A 24,848-nucleotide genomic window follows, 5' to 3' on the forward strand; every position below is an offset into this window, starting at 1 on the left:
TTTAAACATATCAAAATTATTATCTATTTTAAATAATTCTTACACTTTATTACAGCACTTTTACAAATTATATTTTTTCATTTATTCGAAAACAAAACCACATTGACAATCAGTGTTCAGTCTACCTTGATTCATATAAATTAAATGCGACATATCTGCTGAGAAATTACATAATTCTTTAAGAAAAGATTACATTGAACTATCTGTACAACATTTTACCCTATAATTTATGTTCAACTTGGTATTTAGAGTTGGTACAAATTTACCTCGATACGATATTTCCCATAATGTATGTTTACTTGTCAATTCGTTTGATCTGTTAGTATTCGTTTGATCTGTCTGAACTTACTTAGAATTCATGATTATATTTAACAAAACTTATGTACCCTTATTATCTTGTTTTCATTGACAACAAATGTAGGTACTTAGATATAACTAATACATGGAGGTCAAACTAACTAATAACATTTTAAGTAAATAATATAAATGGTAAATAATATTGGTAATGAATTGTTTATTTAATTCAATTCAAATGGTTTATAATATCATTGACATTCATTTGTTTCTATTATATATCCGTTTATGAGAATAACAACTAAATGTGAATGGAAATGCAAATTTTCAAGAGCATATTTTTAAAAGCTAAAAATTCGAGAACGTAAAATTTAGCAAAGTATTTACACTACAAAAGTTAGATAACAAATTTTTTTGCTCTGACCTAATAATATATATATCCAAGTCAAGTTTTTATACCATATATACATGTATATGAAATATATCATAAATATACCAAGTTTGTAACGCTTAAAAATATTGATGCTACGAAAAAAATTGTGTTATAGGTGGTCATAGAAATACTTCATATTCATCCATTTTCGTTGCCTGTCCATCTGTCTGTTAACGCGATAACTCAAAAACGAAAAATGATGTCAAGCTGAAATTTTTACAGGATACTCAGGACATAAAAAGTGAGGTCGAGTTCGTTAGTGTGAAACATAGGTCAAATGGGTCTTGGTTCCTTCAGTGGTTGAATTTGTCGTTGTTAAGCGGTTAGATACATGCTTTTCGCTTTTTTGCATATTCTGTTGTCATAAGTTTCTGATTCATTTTATTCAATATACCTCTTGATTGCACAATTGAAATAATATAATTTTTTTCTATTTAAATATAAATAATTCAGAGAATGATTTGTGCTTTTCAAACAAAAAGTTTAATTATAATCAATTTAATTATATTTTGCTGACTACTTCTATATCACGTGATGTATAGTATACTACCAGTTACCCGCCTAACAAGACTACCGCGTTAATTTCTCGATACCCTTCACCTTTGTGCAAAATTTCGGGATCAGAATCACAATTTTTTTATATGTTCAAGACAGATTGAATTTGAACACAAACATTTTGATGATATCATTAAGAAATCGATTTTATTGATAACACAGCCAAATTTATTCTATCTGAATTGATTTGTTTTTGAAAGCCACTAATTTTGGGTTACACTTTTTATCTGTGTTGATAGTTTTTCGCTACTCCTCACCTTTGTGTTAAATTTCAAGATCTGGGTCACATTTTTTTGAAATATTGTTGAAAATAGGATTAATTTGATCCAAAATTTGAAAAGTATGGGCCAAATTGAGTAGAATAGAAGAATTCCATAAAATATTCATGAAGAGAAAGAAAGGCCCGGTATCTGGCAAAGTTATAAAGTTTGATCTTGCTTTTTCTTTTCTACCCTTTTCCCTAGCAATTTAAACTTAGTGAATTTGTAAAAAATACAATTTACTTACTTTCAAGTTATGCTTTTTAAAATTTGCGATTTCGTAAATGTTATACGAAAAAATATCAAGACAAAATACATGTTGCTCCCATTTCAAGACCAATGCTATTTTGAACAGTTCAAGATCTTAAAATTATTATTGTAATATTTAGTTATCTATCTCTCCTCATACCCTGACTTTATAAATTTATCGTTCATAAACCTTTTATAATATAAATAGACCGTGAGCACATAATGTAGCGAAATCTTTATAATTTTTTTGTCTACCTTTTCGAAGATTGAAGTATTAAGAGGTAAGTTTGGTAAAATTTTTTTAACAGTGACTCGAGTGTCAAATTTATGAAAGGAACTAATTGACAATACAAACGTAAAAGAATGGTAGGAAGCTTGCAAATATCAAGAGGTGTCTTCGACTTTTACAAACTCCCTGCTATTTTTTTATCATCAATGTATTGTATTATCATCAATGTCTTTCCTTGGACGTATATGCAGACAAAAAAAGTGATCATAAAACCTTACAACCATTAATTCGACACTCGAGCCACGAATAAAATTCCGAAACTTTTCAATCCTTAAAATGGCAACCAAAGAGAGTAGTGAAAAATTCACTTCATTATGAGCTTATGGTCTAAAAAATTTTAAATATTACTAAGAAGAATAAACAGAGAAAAATTATGATAATGATATTAAAACCATGTGCTAATGAGATTTATATGTACAAAGTATCACTTTTATGTACAATATCAATGAAAATGATCACATTGTGGGAAGTGCAAAATAAGTATGATAACTGAAACGTTGAAATCAAAAGGAAAAATATAATCAGTTTAATGAGACAGAGGTGTTAAGTTTTCTTAGTACGTTACACCTTTTTATTTCCATTTATGATTACACACACACACACAAAAAAAGATAAAAAGGAAAAGTGTTCTTTCTACCTTCTGAAAATGATATAGGAATTCAAATATAAAGTTCAATACCTTTTAACATATAATTGCTGTTTTGTATTCTTGGTAAAATGATCTGAAATGCACTCTCTAACAATGACGAGACAACTTATTATACTGTTGATTATTGTAAACAGGTGAATCAAAAATCGCCTATATTTTAAGTCTATCATAAAGTTATTTGATTGATGTTGTGAAGATTTTGTATGATACATAAATGGTTTTCCTTGTGGATTATATTCTTGAACTAGACTAAATTTTATTAGCTACTAAGCCTAATTGACTCTATGGTCTTATTGTATCTCATTCCAAGATAGCTACTATCAATTAACCTAGTCTAAGTTTATTTCCCTTCAATTAAAATTTTGTATCTATTCCCTACTAGAGAATACCAAATTACCATGTTGCTGATTATTTTAGCGTTTTAATCATTTGAAAGTGCAGAATACACCTTCTCCTTGCTCAAGTTACTTTTTATAGCTCGGTTATCAATTCTAATCCTCAATTGAAAGTTCCAAGATCTTGAAACGTTAATTGATACTCTGGCTCTGAAATAAATTCAAACAAAACTTGAATGATTATAATTTATTACCGAACAAATAATTTATTACATAACATGTAACCATATAAATAGAATAGAAACAGCAGCATATTATGGAAGGAATTTATTCCTCATCATTCAGATCGTTTAGAAAATCTTGTTTCAGAGTATTAAATTCAAGTGTGCCACTAGTTTATTGTATATTATTTATCAATCCAAAAACTTGTAGTTGCTACTCGGAATTTTTGAGGCTCATTTGAATGATTCCGTGGCAACTTTCTATACACACCAAAGCTACCACAGCAGCTGTTGCTACTTCAATCTCAACCATGGCAATGAGATATTTTCGAAAGAATATAAAAGTTTGGTAGTTAGTGTTTGACTTCGGCTAAGTTTGCCAAGTATACACCGTGAGAGTGGGTATTCGGTAATGAGTCCATTAAATGCTTATTCAAATCAGTATATTGATAGAACGAGGTTCATCAAAAGTAATTTCCAGAAGTGTTGATAACCACTTGTTTGCTTTTCTGTATACTTTAGTTAATAATAGTTTATTTTTCCTGGAACATTGAGTACGTACAGCTAACAAGTAATTTAATCCAATATAATAATATTATTTTCTATGAATAATTCACACATACAAAGAAGTTACTTAACATCCAATATGCCCACATGTTATCAGAGAAAATTTTATCTTTGCTGTTGTGAAAACATAATCAAGTTTAAATAAACCCTCATTCGTCAAATCTATAATATCTTCTAACAACATCTCACCTTACTTACATGATTCAGGTTTGACTGACAGGCAACAGTCAGGCGCAACTATTTCACAGATAGAAAAAAACCTAATTCGGGTTAAGTGGAAAAATAAAAAACTCTTATAAGTTTCAGGTTAAGTTTTATGAGTATTCATTTGAACTCAATTATTCGACTGAACCATACCTAAAAATTTACAGAACCTTATTTATAGAAAATAAAATTAGTTTCAATTAAAAAAAGTAATTATTAGATAAAACATATTAAAAACTAGTGGCAAAAATGTACAAAAATTTATCTGAAGCCTTTTTGTGCCCTAAGAATGAAAATTGATTTTTAATTTTTGTTTCAGAGTGCGGATGCTTGCAGTACATGCCAAGTTTGTGGTGGTTATAGACTATTACCGTGTCCTGTATGTAATGGCAGCAAAAAATCAGTACATCGAAATCATTTTACAACGGAATTCGTTGCTCTTAAATGTATGAATTGTGATGAAGTGGGCCTAGTACGATGTTATAATTGTTAATAAATGAATATCATTTAAATTAAAATATATTTTTTAAATAATTGATTTTTTTGGGTCAAAAAACTATAGAAGACATATTTATGTAATCTAAAATGATGGGCGATGCGAAAATCTGCAAAATTTGAAACAAGTCATCGATGTATGTAACAGATAAAAATTACAGTCCTATGTCGTGTACTATTAAACAATGTAAGTATCCTTGTATCCGGGTCCTTTGTTCATGGAATTTTAGGATTGTGTTTTCATAACTAGTGTCTGTTATATGACCATAATTTTTATCTGGTACGTTAAACTTAAGTCAATAAAATGCATCAGGATTGGCTAGTCAAGTGTAGAATTTTAGTATTTGAATTTTGCGGTATGCTTTTTATGGATACTATAGTTTAAAGTGCCGAAAATTCTAAAAAAATATTTTGTTACATTTTAAACCTAATCATTATTTGATAATGTAAAGAGTACAGTGGAATTCGTTTACTATGACAACAAGAAAAATACCATCAATGCCAGAAACAGGTTAGGGGCATTGAATTATGCCATAGGAATTGAGTATTATAATATATGTATACGATTTCATAATATTTGATTATGATTGGCATATTAGGCTGCGTTCACAAACAAATTTTGGTGCCAATAGAAAACATAAATATTTCCGTTTTATGTGTTCTCATCAAAATCGTAATAAATGAGTCCCACTAAAAGCAATATAAACGTACCTTTTAACTAAACAACAACAAAAAATAGTACTTAAAATATAAAATCAGGCGTTAAAAAATTTTAATTTTAAGTTATATACCATAAATATTAAACTACAATTTAAGAATAATATTAATCTCTTTTAGTTCAATAACATATCTTTTCTATTTTTCTTGAAATAAAATTATTTTTTCTTCTTTGTTCAATTTTAGATTTTAAATCAAGTTTTAAAAAATTTTTAAATCTTAAATCGAACCAAAACTTTTTGTATGTAAATTTTTCCAATTAAAGTACATTTTTAATAAACTAATGTCGATAAAACAGTGTGCTCAAACAATTATATAACAATTTTTACTATTTTCAATTTAAAAAAAAGAATACAGACAGTACAAATAATTTTATTTATAATAATTTTTGGAAAAATATCTTCATTCATAATGTAAAAAAAAAAAAATTAGAAAAAAATTAATATGAAAAATTTTATTTCAAGCTTCCTACAACAGTAGCAAATACATCATAAAACCGAAAAACGAGAAATGATTTTTCATAGAGATAGAATGAGATTTCTAATTATGACGTATCTGATAACTGCTGTGAGAGCTTGGACAAATTATATGGTTTTTTTTAAATAAAATTTTCTTATTTAAGTGGTATAAATACGGAAGCCTGATGGCTCAATGTTAATTTATTGAAAGTGACTTTTAAAAAGTCACTAATTCACTTTCAACATGTGCATTTGTGACTTGTGGCATTATGGAAACAAACCCTTTTAAAGATGTCGGTATTTTGTCATGTGTAGATTTCTAATTATAACGTCATAATAAACATTAAATAATACTTTTAAAGGTTAGAAATTAGAAATGTGCAGATGCAAAAGAAAAACATCAACAATTAAAGCATTATATTTTTTAAATAATACTAAAGAAAATTTTGAACTAACTATATAAGACAAATTATAAACATTATCATATTATTATTAAATCCGTACATATAATTATTAATAATTTCATACAGTTTCGGTAGTGTCTAATTAAAGGATAGTCTTCACCGACTGACATCTTCAAAAAGGTCCGTTTCCATAATGCAACAAGTCACAAGTGTACTTGTTGAAAATGAACTAGTGACTTTTTTTAAAATGAGTTTTAATACTTGTGGGTAGTACACATTTAAAAAATAAGCTAGTGTAGCGCCCCTTTCTCATAAATTGACAGTGAGCCATTCAGGCTACCGTAGTATAAATACCAAGCCATTTTCGATTTATTATTAATACTATTTGTATAATATAAACAAAATTTAATTATTTACTGGTAATTATATACTTAAATTAATTAATTATTAATAAACTTTTTGTAATATAATATTGTTTATTACATTTTAAGTGAAAAATTATTATTATATTGTTAATAAATAAGTTTTATATATAAAATATGTTTAAAAAAAATTTAATGTATGTATTTATATAATATTAAAATAAATGTATGTTAGTTACAACTTTTATTATAAATATTATATAGAAATGAATAAATAAAGTTTATTTTAGAAAAGTTTTCGTAAATTTTATGTTTTTCTAAGTATATTATCCCCCGAGTAGCTTAAATATCTCATTAAATGGACTATCATCACGAGACTGCAAATGATATTTAGGACTGATTCATACATATACTGATTCATATACATAGGTCCAATGTAAGTGTAACCTACTCTATAATTTTATCTTTCCGCTAAGGTAAGTTAGATATGAAAATGTGTTTCAAACAAAAGTATCTTATTGGGCCACGTCATAGATACCGCGCATTGCACCTTGGTCTTAAAGATCAGTTTAGTAAGAGTCCACTTTAAATAGAATGTTGTTGGATTTTTTTCGAAATATCTAATTGCTTTCGAATTATCTACATTTATATAAAATATATTTTGTTAAAAATATTTGTAGATCTAGATACAAGACGATATTTTCATCCTAATCCAAAATCCAAATTAAAAAAGCTAAACACCGAGTTTTGTTTTTCTATACGAATTGATTATATGCACTCTGGGCAAGCACCGAACTGGATTTTAAGAACTCGCTTTAATGACAAAATAATTGATTTGCAATGAGATTTTCTACCCCCAAACTTATGAAGTATTGGTATTACGTTTCTTTTTTCACTTTTATATAATTTAATTGGGTTCAATTGAATATTACAAGAAATTCGATTTTCCAAATCGAATCAAAAAACGTAAAATGAGACTGAATGCAGCAATGGCATTGAAGAATTATCCAATTACATCACTGATTGAGTTGAAAAACCAGAGTAAATTATATGTCAACATTTTGTATTTTATGACAGAACAAGTGAAATTTACAAAATTTCAAAAAGCCCTGAGAAATTTTTCGGGTGGGGAACCCTAAACTCACAATTGAAAGATAGTTAAGAACACTCCCCATGAAATTACCTGTTAAACAGAAAAAAAATCCTAATCAGTTTATCCGTTTAGGCGCTACGATGCCACACAGACATACATAGCGGTCAAACTTATAACACCCCTTTTTTGGTTCTGGAGTTGAAAAAAGGGACCTCATGATTATGTACCCAAAGTCTCTAAAATGTTAAAGACAGGCCTGCATATATATACTTCATTTGCATCCCAATATCTTTTTGGCATCATAGACATCCTGGAAACATATTTAATTAAAAAAAACTAGGTAATACATTATTCATAGATAATTAAACACATGCATTTCAAACTATTTACAAATGGAAACTATGTTACAGGAGCATACACGTGTTTTTAAATCTATATGTTCTACAAACGAGAGAAAATTACATAGAATCGTATTTAACATTGAATTCAGTTCATGTAACGTTTACACATTTGTTCACAGCGCTCAACTTCTTTGTAATTAAGATTTATTCTCAGATGACAGGTATTATTACACATTTTACACATAATACTTTGTAGAAAATAAAGGTGTTCAAATAGAAGTTAGACAATTTTAAATTGCAATAAAAACAAATTCTGCAATAAAAAATTTTTCTCGATTTTTCGATTCGATTGTATTATACCTTACACATACACACAAACAGACATGAGGATAATAATGAAACACAATCTTCAGGTTTTAAAAAACAAATTACATTTATCAAAAAACTATTTATTATATTCTGCATATACGTTTTCCCAAAACTTCATACGTTCTTCAATTGGATTCACTTTCAACTCAAGGGATAGATTTATATGTAAATAATTAAATTTATTCGTTTGTATTGGTAGCCAAGTAACATTTAATAATGGATCATTTTGTACATTTGGATTACCAGTTTTAGCAAATGTTGTCCATAGCTTTACCATACGATGTACTCCAATGGCAATATTCGGATCTTTTTGTTTATAGTTCTTCAATGAACTATAAAACATGTATCCTAGATCATCGGCGTGAAAAACAGGCTTTCGGATTCTTGAGGTATTAAAATAACCATCTTGTTTATTTAAGTCAGTCCAATAATCGAAATGATAGAAGTATACATGTTCATATTTATTGGCTTGAAGTTTTGCAAAATTGTATATTTGTTGTACAAACAATGAATCCGTTAAGAACTATAAAAAACAAGTGAAAATAAACAATTGAATGAGTTAATTGTTAAAATACTATGTAGAAAGAGTGTTGGATGTCAGTCTTTAATAAATTAGAATAAATTAAAAACCAACACAATTATGACGGCCTTTCGCGGAGTTTTTTTAGATTTTTGTTGTTTGTTTTTCGAGAATCTTTTACTAGACTACTATTTGAAGCTATCTGCAAATTTTTAATTTCCAACCTTTTGTAGTTTTGGAGAAGATACCAAATTTTTGGCCTAATTTGTACCCTCAAGGGTAAACAATGATGTTTACGAAAAAATGATTCAAACAAAAGTTTTTTATTTTTTTTACATTTAAACTTTTGTTCTATCTCTAACGATGCCTAATTGACCTATGTTGCTCATTTACGAACTCAAACTAACTATTTACGTCCGGAACACGCTAAATAAATTTCAATTTCATATCTTTTCGTTTTTGAGTTATCACGAACAGACAGACAGACATATCATCAATATTTCGAAGCGGTATAAACTTGGGACTAAAATTAGAATACCTTGATATATATTTCATATGTACAAGGTCTAAAAATTAACTAAATTAACTAGAGACAGTGTAATTATTACAAAAATTTGTATATATTATTTAGGCATGGCTTTGTTTTTTGCCAAAAATTAAAAACAAACTTAATAAATTAATAGAATTAGAATCAAAAATTAATATTTTGACTAATTTCGAATAAGAAATGTTCAATGACTTTAATTGGAAGATTAATATTTTCATTGAAATTGGCATTGTCAGAAAAATTTTCAGGTTTTAATATTATATAACTAATAAAACTTACATGAATGAATGGATCAATATTTTGATACGATGGTGTTAAATTTCCATAATACAATTCCTGTATGCGCTTGCCCAACTTAAAAGCTTTATTGGAATTTATATCAATCTTTAAATCGTTTGGTATTAATTCTCTCGCATCAGTAAAGTTAGCTTTTACTGGGTTAGAGTGTACAAACTCATATCCTTCATGGGAATTAAAACCCATAATAATTGGTACTTTATTGAATTCTCCTTTTTTTACTATATATTCCGGATTTTGACTGATAAATGATTCTGGATTGTCTTGCTCAATTGTTAATATATTAAAATAAACCAATTTTCCATTTCCAGGATGCTAGAAAAAATGACGCAGTGTTTGAAAGCCAATAATAAGCGTATATATCCGTTTCAAGAATTAGCGGATTTGAAAACATATTAGCGGATTTGAAAATTAGTCCCAAGCAAGAATTTCAAAATAAAATAACCTATAAATAAATACTTACCGCATGTGAATTCTTAACTCTTAAACGATCTAAGCCACGAGACAATAAATGATTCATTTTAGTGCCATTAATACAATTTACTAGTTCATCTATTGATTTATTAGAGCATTCTAAGACATCAGCCAATTCAAGTGTTTTATATCGAGATGTCACCCAAGGATTAGTTACTGCACCACTTTGAGCTATAGCTCTATGAAATAATCCATTGGCTAGTGGAGATAAATATAATAAATGAACAGAAGATCCACCAGCACTTTGTCCAAAAATTGTTACACTATTCGGATCACCAGCAAAATCTGCTATATTTTTTTGTATCCATTTTAAGGCCATTATCTGGTCTTTTAATCCAGCATTACCAGATATGCCATATTTTGGGTCATCTAAACTAAGAAATCCTAAAAGTATTTGGCATAATAAATTAATAGATAACTAACACAATTATATTGAAATTAATTTTTCAGAAGGATATTTGGCTGCATTGCGTGGGGACTTCCTTTATCTAGCAAATACACATAGGTCCGCAAAAACTTTTTTTTTTCGGTTGCAGTGGACATTTCCGGTATATATATACATATCACGTGTATTTCAGACTTTCTTGCAAAACTAATTAACAAAAAACCTAAAATCGGCCATTGGATTAAGTGAAGAGACTAGTCAAGGGATACCAACCCCTGAATTGTCAGTTTGCCTTTTTTTTGTCTGTAAATCAAATTTTCGTTTTTTATGTTTTGTTTCCTCCATGGGCCATCACCAACTAATCAGGAATTGTTAATTTGTTGAGATATGATCAGCAAACAATATCCAAGACCGCAAAGTTCGCTCTTGAGTCAGTATCCGTCAATTCCTCAAATTTTTTATTTCTTTTAATGAGTTTGACATGAAAACCTGACGTTATAGAAGTTTTTTAATACGTTCCCGATTTCAGTGGGTAAAATCTATAAGAAGGAATTATAAAATCCTGTACAGTTTCTTAGTTGCACACCTGTTATATACATACCAAAAATATTAAGGCGATATTGTATTTCCACTAAAACTACATCCTTTTGAACAAAAAATTGTGGTCCATAAGATAACTTAAAATTACAATTCATTCCACCAAATATAAACCCCCCACCATGTATGTAAACCATAACAGGTTGCAATTCACTTTTCTGAAAAATTTTATTCATTTTCAAGTGACAAATTATTAACGTATGTATAAAAAAACTATTATAAATAGTAAAAAAGCAACAACACAAAGTGTTTTCACCGTCCCCCTTCCGAGAACTAAGTGTGCCCAATGTTGCGGTACTTCAGTGATCGGGTAAGGGCCCATAAGATTTTCCAAAAATCGGCTAAAACACCTATAGAAGTTTTCACTTCAAAAAATTTATTAGAAATAAAAGCTATACCATTTTTGAGTAAATATTTAATAATAAGCAATCCTCATCACTACAATCAACACCATCCCCATAAGATTGTTGTGGACAGATTCTGGTACAGTTTGTTGCATTTAAAATTCCTGTCCATTGCTCTGCTGGTTCAGGTGCCTTAAACCGTAAAGTTCCTTTTGGTGTTTTTGCATATGGAATTCCTTCAAAGCTGTAGTAAGTATTGTTTTTAAAATCCAATGATTTCCTTCCCAATAATGTTCCTTGGTCAATAGTTATTGTTACATTGTCTGAATTGAAATTTTTCCCAGAAATACTTTCCAATAATACGATAAAACACTGAAAAATAACAAATTATCTTGATATACAACATCTCTAACATATAATTTTTTTTTGTCTCTCTATTTTCGAGAATGTAAAGCTAAAAATGAAATCAGTTTTCTTTTTTAAGCTTTATTTTTTATGCAATTAAATTTGTCACTTACAATAAAAGTTATATATATTATTATATTGTTCATTGTCAATTTATGAAGGAACTTCAACGGATACTAAAACTAATAACTTTTGGAATTTTTAATATTTGATAATGGCCATAGAATAGTAATTAAATGTTATCAATAGTAAAATAATTCACTAATTAAAATAATGCACAAATAATTATGTCTGTTAAGCTGGTACATTACTACTAGATCGACTTTTTCTGATGAAAATCTTGGCTTCGCTATTTTACTAACTTACTAAAAATTTTACTGTTAACTACCCCACTTTCCTTCCACCAAAAGTAAAATTGAAAAAATTTCAAATATTTTTAGTTCTAGATAAAAGCTATGTTTTTCAATAATTTATATTTAAGCTTGTATTAGCTTAATTGACCTTAAAAATATTCATGTTATAATTTTGACTTCATGATGAAAATATTTATCTTATAATTTTGAAAAAAGCGATCATAAATTGATTAAAACATGCTATACGCCAGTAAAATCTAACCAAAAAAAAAACTAAACATCTGCTATTTTGGTATGTTATTTGGACTACTTAAGAGAGTGTGAAATATATATGCCAAAAGCTCGTATAATTTTTGATATATGAAGCTTAAAAAATTTATTGTTATTAAAACATGTTATTCAGAAATGTTAACAATTTCTCGTAAACATCATTGTTTTCTCGTGAGTGGACAAATTAGAGCAAAACTTCTCCATTGTCTCCAAAAATATAAAAGATAGAGTTTATCTCTCTATCTTTTATATTTTTGGAGACAATGGAGAAGTTTTGCTTTGAAGGTAGAATCAACTAGTTAGTTTTCGAACCAATGTGAGTCTTCAACATTTTTTGCTTGCTAAACGTTATTTTAGAATAACCTAAAGGTGCAAATAGCATTCTAAAAAAGCAGCGTACTACGTAATTTTGCTTATTGAAAAACTAATCAGTCAATTGAATTACAAGGACGTAATACAGATTGCCTATGAGAAAACAAATACGCATTTTTAATGGTAATTTACAACCAAAAAAAGTGTAGGTGTGATTTTTACACATTTGCGTTATATCCTTCCCAATCCTTGCTCACACAATAGGCGACCTTACGGAGGGGGGGGGGGGGCACGTTAATATCAAAGAGGTTCTGCTTATTACAAGTTAGTCGAAATTAATTAATTTCTTTTAACGAAAAACAAAATAAATTTCAAAAATTTTATCCAAATATTATATATTATTATATTCGCTACAAATGTCTTCCGAAAACTTATCAAAACTATTCGATATGAGTGAGATACGCGTAATGAGTATAAGTACAGGTGAATAATCAAGAGGCTTTTAACGAATACAAAGGTCTTATTCGAAGTTAACAAGCTAAATGAAGCAATTTTCCCTATATTAATTTTTTCATACTTACCTTTTGGAAAGCTGATGGTTTATAGCGGAACACTCTTCATGCGATTTCAACTCGCACTTGAACATTTTTTTTTTTTTTTTTTTAATCAAAGACCTTAGAATGTTACAGATAAGACTAAACAGTAAAGGTTCATCTTCAGATAATCAACTATTTTATTGCCCTTATCATAGTAGGTAATACAAATATATCGAAAAGGACCCCAAACAAACGGAAAAATTCCCTGTATAACTAGTATAACTCTAAATAGATTTTATTATTTTGGGTAAGGAAATATTTTGTTTGTATTTTAAAAATAGCTACGAAAGGCACTGTGAAAAACCATTCCACTTCAGATTAATTATCCACTTCAGTAATCGCTTCGATTACAGTCCCGGTAATAACTTTTTCTTAAAAAAATCACAGGTAACAGGTAATATAGGGAGCGAAAGAAAATTGAAATTTAAAAAAAAATTAATTTTGTTAATTTATTGAATTATATTCTGCATAAATATTTTCCCAAAACTTCATACGTTCTTCATTTGGATTTACTTTCAACTCAAGTGATGGATTTATATGTAAATAATTAAATTTATTCGTTTGTATTGGCAACCAAGTAACATTTAAAAATGGATCATTTTGTACATTTGGATTACCAGTTTTGGCAAAGTTTGTCCATAGCTTTACCATACGATGAATTGCCATGGCAATATTCACATCTCCTGGTTTATAGTTTTTCATTTTATTATGCAACATGTATACTTGATCATCGCCGTGTGAGACAAGTTTTCTTGTTGTATTGAAATAAGTGTTTTGTGTATTTAAATCAGTCCAGTAATCGAAGTGGTAAAAGTAAACATTTTCGTATTTATTGGATTGAAGTTTTGCAAAATTGTAAATTTGTTGCACAAACAATGAATCGGTCAGGAGCTGTTTAAAAAAAATTTAAAATCAGTTGTTGTTAATTGGAATGTTTGATCAAAATACTATTTGTTTGTATTATAACCCAAAATCGGTATAAGAGTTCAAATTCCTCTCAATGCTAAATCATGGCCTAGTACACAATAATGACCTAATTAAGTTGTTTTTTTGAGCAACCTATCGTGCGCAATTTTCACTTTTTAGTAAGGTGTATTGTATAGGTTGTATACTTGATGTGAAAAATTGTTCGTATATCGAATACAAAGCATGTGTTGTTTGAAACTGACAATTACCTGACGAACACAAACACTATACTACCTACCTGTTCAAAGAAAATTTTTCTTAAGGCGTAAACTCCAGTCGTGTGTAAAGAAATGTAACCACTAAATGGAGCCATGTTGTCCAAAAATATAATATAACTTAAATGACATGTACTTTTAGAACATATGCTCTTTACATGCATGTCAACGTCACTAAAGTGCAGCATCTTTTTGATAAATGTGTCTTTCCCATGTAAGGGGAAACTTTTTTTTGACAAAATGTCTTTCATTTACGTGGTAACATCTTATTGGAAAGGCCTGTATATTACAACCTTCCAAACATTTTAAACATTTAAGAGTGGAAATAAGTATGAGCAGATGTATGTGAAACGGATACTCACTGCGTAAGAAATCACATAGACTTTAAATTGTTTCGGTGAGCAAAACATAGTGAGTTCTTATAGCGTTACTAAAATGGCTATACTTACATCAATGAATGGATCAATATTTTCATATGATGGTGTCACATTCCCATAATAAAATTCTTGTATGCGTTTACCCAAGTTTAGCGCTTCACTTGAATTTAAATCAACCTTTAAATCTTTTGGTATTAAATCTCTTGAATCCTTAAAGTTAGCTCTTACTGGATTACTGTGTAGAAATCCGTATCCTTCATCAGAATTAAAACCCATAATGATAGGAACTTTATTGAATTCTCCATTTTTTGCTATATCTACAGGATTTTTACTGATAAATGATTCTGATTTCTCTTTCTCAATTGTTAATGAATTAAATGATATAAATTCTCCATTTCTCAAGTGCTAGAATTTAAAATGAACAGTTTCATTGACTTAAAAATAAATTTAGCAGTAGAAGTTGATTCACAAGTTCAAGGAATGATTCACATTAGAAGACGTCACATTAAATTGAATATGGTGCTTTTTAAAGGACATAAAGTCATGTGCTAAAAACAAACTTGAATATAATGATACCGTGTTACGTATCAAATGAAAGGGTATAATGAGCACTTTCCAAATATTTACATTTTTTTTTAAACTTTATCACAAAATTATAGCCCCAAAGTAGTTTGAATAAAATATAGTTCAAAAAAAAATCCGCCACCTACAAGACCGCGCTCTCGAAGTCGAGGGATCCCTTTTCCCTTTTTTTTTAAACTTTTTAATCTTAGAGAACTCCTGACCGTAATGAAGATTTTACTTATCATAACCATTTCCGATGAAAATTTTTCTTGATTTCATACTTTTAAGAGCGTTGATCTTGCAGTCGGCGGAATTTTAGTTTTTGAACTTTATTTAATTTAAATGCTAACACTCTTGAATCAGAGGGCATAATTTTGATGGCCCAAGTAATTATGTTATATTTACCGCTTGTGCATCTTTAGCTACTAAATGATAATAGCCACGAGATAATAAATAATTCATTCCTGTACCATTAATGCATTCCACTATTGCATCCATTGTTTTATTAGGACATTCCAAAGCATCGGCTAATTCTAGTGCTTTATTTGGAGATGTTACCCATGGATTAGTTGCTGCGCCACTCTGAGCTATAGCTCTGTGAAATAATCCTTTAGCTAATGGAGATAAATATAATAAATGAACAGAAGCCGCACCAGCACTTTCACCAAATATTGTTACGCTATTCGGATCACCGCCAAAATCTGCTATATTTTTTTGTATCCATTTCAATGCCATTACCTGATCTTTTAATCCAGCATTACCAGGTATGTCATATTTTGGATCATCCAAACTTAAAAATCCTAAAAAATTTCCAATGAAAATGAATATTGCAGTTCTTAACAAGACTATGTACTTTTTAAATTATAAAACCATAAAATTACCAAAAATATTAAGTCGATATTGTATTTCAACTACAACAACATCCTCCTGGATCAAAAATTCTGGTCCGAAATATAATCTATACAAGTAGTTTATACCACCTGAGACGAATCCTCCACCATGGATAAAAACCATTACTGGTTGCAATTTATCACTCTAAAAAATTATTTATTTTAAAATTACCAATAAAAATTTTTTTTGATATTCATGCAAGTTTTACCATTTTTGAGTAAATATTTAACAATAAACAATCTTCATCATTGTAATCCTCGTAAGATGGTTGCGGGCACACTCTTAAAGTACCTGTGGCATTTAAAATTTCTGGCCAAGGTTCTGCTGGTTGTGGTGCTTTGAATCGTAAAGTTCCATTTGGTGTTTTTGCATATGGTATTCCTTCGAAACTATAATAATTCTGTTTGTTGAGATCGAGTGATTTCTTTCCGAATAATGTTCCTTGGTCAATTGTTAATGTTACATTGTCTGGATTGAAATTTTTGCAAGAAATACTCTCCAATAATAAAAGAAAACACTGAAAGAAATTTTTAAAATAAATTGTAGTAAAAAGATCAAGCAAGTCCATACTTTCGGATTGTTAATTAAAAGCGTTCCAAGGATCCACAACATCAACTTCTCATAATATTAAAAGAAAACAAACAATTGAATGACTTAATTGTTTAAATACTATGTACAGACAGTGTAGATTACGCAATATTTTTTTTTACGTCATATAAGTAAAGAAAGTTGAACACTCTTAGATAGCCACATATGCATACATGCCATACACACATAACTGATATTCCCATACAATACATATACTTTTTAATTTGCTCCTAATTTCCGCCCTCACGGGTAAACAGAGCTGTTTACGAAAAGATGTTTCAAACAAAAGAAGTTTATTTTTTTATAAGAAATATTTTTTACACTTAAATTTTTGTTCTATGTCTAACGGTTTACAAGATGGCTCCTACGAACGCTAGACCCTATTGACCTATGTTGCACATTTACGAACTCGACCTCATTTTTTACATCCTAAGCACGCCATAAATATTTCAATTTGATATATCTTTTGGTTTTTAGTTATCGTGCTGATGGAAAAACGGACAGACAACAGGAAATGGACTAATAAGGTGATTTTATGGACACCTATACCAAAATTTTGTTCGTAGCATCAACAATTTTTACCGTGACAAACTAGGGACTAAACTTAATATTCCTTGATATATTTCATATCTACATGGTATAAATATACAAATAATATTAAATATGCAAATTCAAAAAATAAACTATAGCAAATTTTTGCTATAAATAGTAGTTAATAATTAGTGCATTAAATTATGTAATAACTTGCCTATTCTGCAAAAAGTAAGGAACTTCGGGTTTTTAATCATTAATTAAAACTAGCTCACGAAATCTAGTCATAAAAAATGCACCACAGAAGGCTAAGAATCTGTGTTACATCTTCTCCCATCACACAATTTCCCTCCACAAAATTTTCAGCAATAGGGCCATTGGAAAGAAAGTTTTGTGGAGGCCTACATTATAAATTGAATAAATAAACTTGCTACTTACAGTTATACTTATATATGTAAGATTTTTCATCGTTGACAACTTTATTTTGAAATTCAAAATGATACTTATTTTTGGAAATTACACTATTTTATAATGACCATAGAATGAATAGCAGATAAATTTTTGTAAGGAAGCTTTTTACCAATAAATTTATATATGTCTATTAAGCTGACACGTCTATTAGTTTTTTATTGGCTTTTATCTTGATGATTGATATTGATTTAATTATTTTCGTATTTCTAAGCCTTGGTTAAGCTTCTTTTTTTTTTAAAGAATTCTTGCAGCTTTGTAAAGCATTAAGGGATAAAATTCATTGTTTAGAATAGTTTTGAGCTTGTAAAATGAAACGAAACTGCTTGTAAGTAATTTTCATCAATTATATGAATAATTAATTTGAACTTAATTAGAGAAACTGAGGTTTTTTTACCAGGGTGAGCATAATGTCGTTCTAACAAACATTTCTTCTGTATTTTAAAGTTTTTTTTGAGTATAAATTTGAGCATAAATTATCATCATTTCTTCAGGAAATATTTTTTGAGTATAAATTATCATCATTTCTTCAGGAAATATTTTTTGAGTATAAATTATCATCATTTCTTCACGAAATATTTTTCATTCGAATAAAAATTAAACCTTTGCTGAAACTCTTTTGTAGGTGACTGCTTTCATAGATGTGCAATTTGTACGTAAGTAGGAAGTTCGTTAGTTTTTCGATCATCACAAAAACAAAAATATACATTAGAAACTATTAACTTGACGCTAATTTCTGATTTTAAAACCAAATTTGTGCTATCTCAATTGACCCATAATTTATAAAATTGATTATATCCTGCAGAATGATTGTTTTGCTTTTTATTTTTAACAGTACACAATCTTAATTTGTATATCAACTCGAATATATAGAAAAATTCATTTCTGTATACAAAGTTGATGTGAAAATCAATTTTGGTTTTAAAATCAATTTTGCCACCTCTGTTTTCAATTAGGTACGGTATATGACATTCTCCATCGTTCAATTAAATATTGTGTTAATAATCATAATAATAAATTTATTGAAATGATATTTTATAGTAAGATTGAGAACTTATTAAACGTGTAAATTGAGTCAACTGTGAAGACATAATTGATAAAAAGAAGGATTTTTTGTTACAAATAAATGTATATTCAAATTTGGTAAAAATATTAGTGTGAGGTGTGACTACCACAATTAATTTTTCACATTATTACACCTTGAATATTAAAAGTTAAGTTGGTATTGTGGAATATTATTTACCTTGTGTTATCAATATCCATAAACGCTTTTTGGTTAACTTTCACCCTTTTCTATAATCGTCATAAGTATTCTTGCAAACTTATGGGAACAAAGTTTTTAATCGATGTCCTTAGTAATACTTTTTTAAGTAATAAATAATAAAGTAAGTGTTTACAAATCACTCGGTACAAATTATGCAATTTTCAATCAATAAAGTACTTCATTTTTATCAATAATCAACTATTAATAACTTTTGATAAATAGATACTTGATAGATTTTTTTACACACAATTATAAACAAAAAATTTAATACACGAATAAAATTTAAAAAGATGTTTATTACGAAAATAGTGTTGGAAATTTGTCTATGAAACAAGTGCTGTTTTCACGTTTCTGTGTTTTTACGAAAAGTTTTTGATTGGTTTTAGTCCATTTTAAAATGGTTATTGATGTTTTGTGGTCTGTTTTTGTAAATTTCGGAAATTGTATTTTTACGATCATGATTTTTCAATGAAACAGTTTCCAATACTATAAAAAAGAACGTTGCCAAGGAGTGTGCTAAATAGAGGAAGCTGATCTCTCCTTCAACTTTTTATGATTTGTGTATATGACGATAAAAAGCAAAATAAATTTATTTATTTATTTAGGCCATTCCCTCTTTTATAACGAAAGATGATACATGAAATAATTTATATCTTACGGAGGGAGTCCAATTATTCATAAACAAATTTAAGTGTATATTAACAAGAATTATTTTTTATGATGATTTATTTAATTCAATAGATTATTTATAATTACAAATAATTAAAAATATCAATTAAGAGTTTTATGGATGATAATGAAAATTCTCAATAAAATATCAAAAACACATGTGCGTACACTGAAATAATAATGAAATATTCCTTTATAGTTGGAGAAATTGCTTAATATTCAGAATTAGCTTTTAACCGCGGCTTTGCCCGTGTTTTTTTCCTTACCTAAGTGGCAAAGATTATTAAAAAGTAAATGAAATAATATGATATGATAACATATTTTTTTTAAATATGTCTTTATAAGTTAAAGCTCATGTGTTGTTCTAATGTATGAGCTATATTATTGTAAAATTGTTAGTATTTTCAGTAACAAACATCCTTACTTTCACATTTATAATATATATACATACATATAGGGAGGGCTAAAAATATAAAATTTAGGTTAGGTGAGAGTGGCTGTCTTGGGGTAGGACACACTTAGACCATAGGGTCCGTTGTGATACCGAATGAGATTTTGCCCATCCCCGGCCACTAATCCATGAACCATTTGGAGCTGTTTAAGAACAACAGGAGTGCTTTGACAGACTTTAGGTCGGAGAGGTCGTCAAATAGAGGCTAGCGTTCATCTCCTTATGGCAAGAGCTAGATAGTGACAGAAGAGATGAGAAATTGTATCCTCGTCTTCCCCACTAATACAACATTTAAAATTCAGACAATTTCGCTGAATGTCAACTCCCATAAAGTTTGTGTGTCATCATGTTTTGATTTGGAAAATAGCTTCAATTTTTTATGAAATCCTTGAAACATGAAAATTCATACATTCTCAAATTATATTTCGTAATAAAATAAATATTATGTAAATAGATCAATTTCAATTAAGAAAATATAATTTTCAAATGAACACCTATAAAAGTTTTAACTTGAAAAGGACAATAAGAAGTTTTTACCACCTAAATACATATTAATCATGCCTACCATTCGAAGTAATAATAATATAATGTTATGTCAGGAAATTGTTATGAACTATTTTCTAAGAAAAGGTAGACCAATTAATGTCAAAGACAAATAATTCGAGTAAGATAATTATTATATTTCAAGTTAAGTATGTCAACACGCGCCAATATATGTATATGTGGAATGGAAAAGATACCAATGCCAGCGAAAGATGTACCAATAAAGTATAGGTATTCTACAGTGGGATACTGATTTGGATAAAAATATTTTCTAACGTTATTTCCAAAAAAATTCTCCAAAAAATATATATATCATGCCCCTTTGACGATTCACGATTATCTCTCCGTAAAAAAAAACTTAAAACTCAGAAACTACTGGGGGGGGGGGGGGGTTGGCGCAGGCAAAAAATTAAAAAATTCAGCTGATTTTATGATTTATGATTATTTTTCGAGATATTTCAAAAACCGCCCCAAAATATAAGCTATTTTGCACAGACTTGTAGGTGATACATACGAAATCGTAAATTCGTAAAAAGTTTTCTGGGACAAAATTACTCTATATTCCAAGTTTTCTCAAATTCCGAAATAAAAAAATTTCTTTAATTTTTTCAAAAAAGTGCCGTTTAAGAAATTTGAAAAAATTTTTGAGGCAAAATTTTTTTGCCTCCAATTTTGATATAAATAATTTTCCTGAGTATTTTTGACCAACAAAATTTCAAGTTTGTTGTCGTCGGCGTCTTGGGAGCACCTTCCAATATATAGATGTATACTGTTTATATAACCATTAAATTCATTACTTAGAATTGAAATGAGAAAATCTATTTTTGAACTTGACCTAGATTTGAGTAATTTTTGTATTAAAGAAGGTAATAGCCTATAAATGAATGTATATATAAATTGTAAACTAATTCAATTTAAATAATAAAATAATTAAAATTTTTGTTTATTCAAACGCAAATTAAGGCCATTTTACAAATAGTTACTTATTATTATCACAGTCAAATCTGTAGAGCATCAGTTTTCAATTCGATTTCCGCCTTGATAACCTAATTTGGTTTGCTGTCACTATTACCATTTTTTGAAGGTGATATTTGGGGAATAAAATCTAAATAGGAAACTACTTTGCAATAATATGTGACGAAAGATTCCTCGGAATGTCCATTCAATTCATTTACACAACATTTTCCACAATAAGCCAACCTGAGACAGCAAGAAATAGACCTTTGCAGTAATGTTCTTCGCTTATTCAAATTATTTCTCAAAAGAAGAGCTTTCCACAATTGTTTGGTTGGGTGTACATAGTTCTGGATTCTAAGCGGGATCACATCCAATTAAAAAGTTTTACTATAAACTAAAAAAGAAAACACTTTAGACAACAGAATACGATAACATTAATACTTGAACTAGTTCAGTTTTCGCCGTAGACTATTGTTCTTGAAATACAAACAAATTGATAAAGAAAGTTGATAAACAAAATAAAAATTGAATTTTCTTAGAAAAAGAAAATATCAACAATACTCTAAAATGTTTTGTTCGAAAATGATATTCTTTCATTGTATGCAATAATGCGAACATTTGATGGAAATTTTTTCTTGATATAAATCTTAAATCTATTATAATATTTTTTCGTTTGTTAAATTTATTTTCATACCATGTATATGAAATATACCAAGGTATACAAAGTTTAGTCCCAAGTTTGTAACTCTTCAAAATATTGATGCTATGAACAAAATTTTGGTATAAATGTTCATAAAATCACCTAATTAGTTCATTTCAGGTTGTCTGTCTGTCGTCTGTCTGTCCATCTGTCATCACGATTACTCAAAAACGAAAAGGGATATCAAGCTGAAATTTTAGCTTAGGACGTAAAAAGTGAGCAACATAGATCAATTGGGTCTTGTAAACCGTTAGAGATAAAGCAAAAGTTTAAATGTAAAAATTGTTCCTTATAAAAAAATAAACAACTTTTGTTTGAAACATCACTGTTTACCCGTGAGAGCGCAAATTGTATCGTATGCATTTTATGGGAATATCACTTATATATGTGTGACATGTATGTATGTGTAATGTGACAGAGTAATCAACACTGTCTTTACATGGTAATTCAACAATTAACTCATTCAATTGTTTATTTTCCCTTGTCATGTTTGTTTTTGACATTGCTTTTCTTCCATGAAGTAATTAAACCAAAAATTGTTTATTATTCGGCAAAGAATACGATAAAAATGAATATAATTATTGGTTGGATAAGTTTTTGTGTATTATCTTTGAGTTGCTCTTTTTTTGATCGACAGACCCTAAAAAATCATTTCAAATTTTCATAATTGAAAAAAAATTGAAGATTTCGTGTTTGTAATTTAAATCAACATTTTATATTTTTTGTACCAGGCGTTTACTTCTAAAGTTAATGATCAAAGTACACGGTAAGTAATTTTTTGTGGGTATCACTATGTCAGTATTGATGTGAATGTCATACTGTATACTGTATTGAGGGAATATAAGCAATAGTTATGGCGGACGGGTGATGATACTCCTGGTTGATAGTTCATTCAATACTGTTATATTACTTATGCTAACATAGATTCTATATGTATCTGTCTCTATTCCATACCAGCATTGTAGTAAACGCCATGCATTTCTTATACTATGTAGTTATATTTGCAAATTGTTAGTGAGAAGTTAATAACATCTTGATTAAATCAACATTAAAATAACACAACAATGGCATCTGTTTATCCGGCCACAGCCCATTGATGGGCGATCCAACATTATGAACTTTTAACACTTCTTTTTTACTGTGGGGAGTTAAATTGATTATCTCTGTTTAACAGTTGAACTGTACTATGTAGGATTCCAATTTGGAAAGAAATATCCAAAATCATGCCATCCTGAAATAAATTTTTTCGTGACATGACGTTTTCAAATAAATTTCTCAACAAACATAAATGATGATAAAATGATGAAATTAAAACATAATAAATCATATTTTCAAAACAAGAAAATTATTTATAAAATTAAATTTTACGTTACCAACTTTTTTAACATAAATTCCCAGTCTTCAAAAGACAGTTTTCAAAAGAAGAAATTTCTGGAATTAAATTTCAGTTTTTATTTTCCATCAAAAACCAGTGTAGACAACCAGACAAAAGAGTTATTAATGAATAATACACGACATCAAACAACAATGCATGAAATTATAATGAGGAAAATTTATATATAACAATACACTATTGTTACAATGAAAGTACCATAAACATCTAGTTAATTCTTTAAAGTGACTGGCTCTTTATTCTATTTAATGCAAGTGAACTTTCATGTAGGAATCTCAAAGTATTTACTTAAATCTCTTCAAATATACAAGACGTTTTTTTACCCTACCAAATTTTGTTCGTGAGCTGAACTTTTTCCTTGCGTATCTAGACGTATGTTATTTTAAAAGTTCACATCTTAACCGACCATTTTCACTTAGGTTTTCTAGGAAACTAAAACTTTTTTAAGCGATTCAGCTTGCCATGCATTTTGAGTATTAGTCAAAATATATTTATAATTTGTCAATTTGTATTTTTTATCAAAATTTTATCTTTTTTTCATTTAAAAAATGTGGAAGTGAGCTATCAGAAGTTAAAGATAATAGAAATAAATTAAAGTAAGTACAAGGAAATTTTATGTTATGCCATAATAAATATCCTGATCAAACCAAATGTAGGTATGCACATATAAGGTTGACTTCTAAATAAGAAGTATGTCTTTTTGGAACAATTGATTATTACAATTAATTGATTCAGTAAAAAGTAAAAGTAGCTAAAATTAAATTAATTATTGAAATAACAAAGCAAGTACATCTAACATTAGTACCTTAAATTTTCAGAATTATTCTTTTGATACTTGCTTAACTTCAAGAAAGATCTCATTAGTGGGCTAAGAGT

At 28.5% G+C, this 24,848-nt stretch overlaps 3 protein-coding genes across 3 annotated transcripts in view; 1 reads left to right on the plus strand and 2 right to left on the minus strand.

Annotated features, from left to right (window-relative positions):
* Positions 1-5,307, plus strand: part of LOC123297404 (glutaredoxin domain-containing cysteine-rich protein CG31559-like) — a 133,293-nt gene extending 127,986 nt beyond the window's left edge. Inside the window, exon 4 of the mRNA XM_044879050.1 lies at positions 4,376-5,307. Within this exon, the coding sequence (XP_044734985.1) occupies positions 4,376-4,549 (174 nt within the window). The 3' untranslated portion in view covers positions 4,550-5,307. The remainder of the gene's footprint in view (positions 1-4,375) is intronic.
* A 3,064-nt stretch (positions 5,308-8,371) lies between these two features.
* On the minus strand, positions 8,372-12,026 carry LOC123298692 (juvenile hormone esterase-like). Its single transcript, XM_044880785.1, has 6 exons — positions 11,978-12,026; positions 11,514-11,831; positions 11,120-11,273; positions 10,123-10,517; positions 9,642-9,974; positions 8,372-8,818 (listed from the first exon to the last, which is right to left on the minus strand). Exons 1-6 carry the CDS (start codon positions 12,008-12,010, stop codon positions 8,372-8,374), a joined length of 1,680 nt encoding a protein of 559 aa, XP_044736720.1. The 5' UTR covers positions 12,011-12,026.
* Positions 12,027-13,830: 1,804 nt separating this feature from the next.
* Positions 13,831-18,060, minus strand: LOC123297495 (juvenile hormone esterase-like). The gene is made up of 6 exons (XM_044879169.1): positions 17,966-18,060; positions 16,617-16,925; positions 16,399-16,552; positions 15,923-16,317; positions 15,026-15,358; positions 13,831-14,286 (listed from the first exon to the last, which is right to left on the minus strand). Exons 1-6 carry the CDS (start codon positions 17,993-17,995, stop codon positions 13,840-13,842), a joined length of 1,668 nt encoding a protein of 555 aa, XP_044735104.1. The 5' UTR covers positions 17,996-18,060; the 3' UTR covers positions 13,831-13,839.
* Between the last annotated feature and the right edge of the window lie 6,788 nt (positions 18,061-24,848).

The sequence above is a fragment of the Chrysoperla carnea genome, chromosome 4, assembly GCF_905475395.1.
Source record: "Chrysoperla carnea chromosome 4, inChrCarn1.1, whole genome shotgun sequence".
Classification (NCBI taxonomy): domain Eukaryota; kingdom Metazoa; phylum Arthropoda; class Insecta; order Neuroptera; family Chrysopidae; genus Chrysoperla; species Chrysoperla carnea.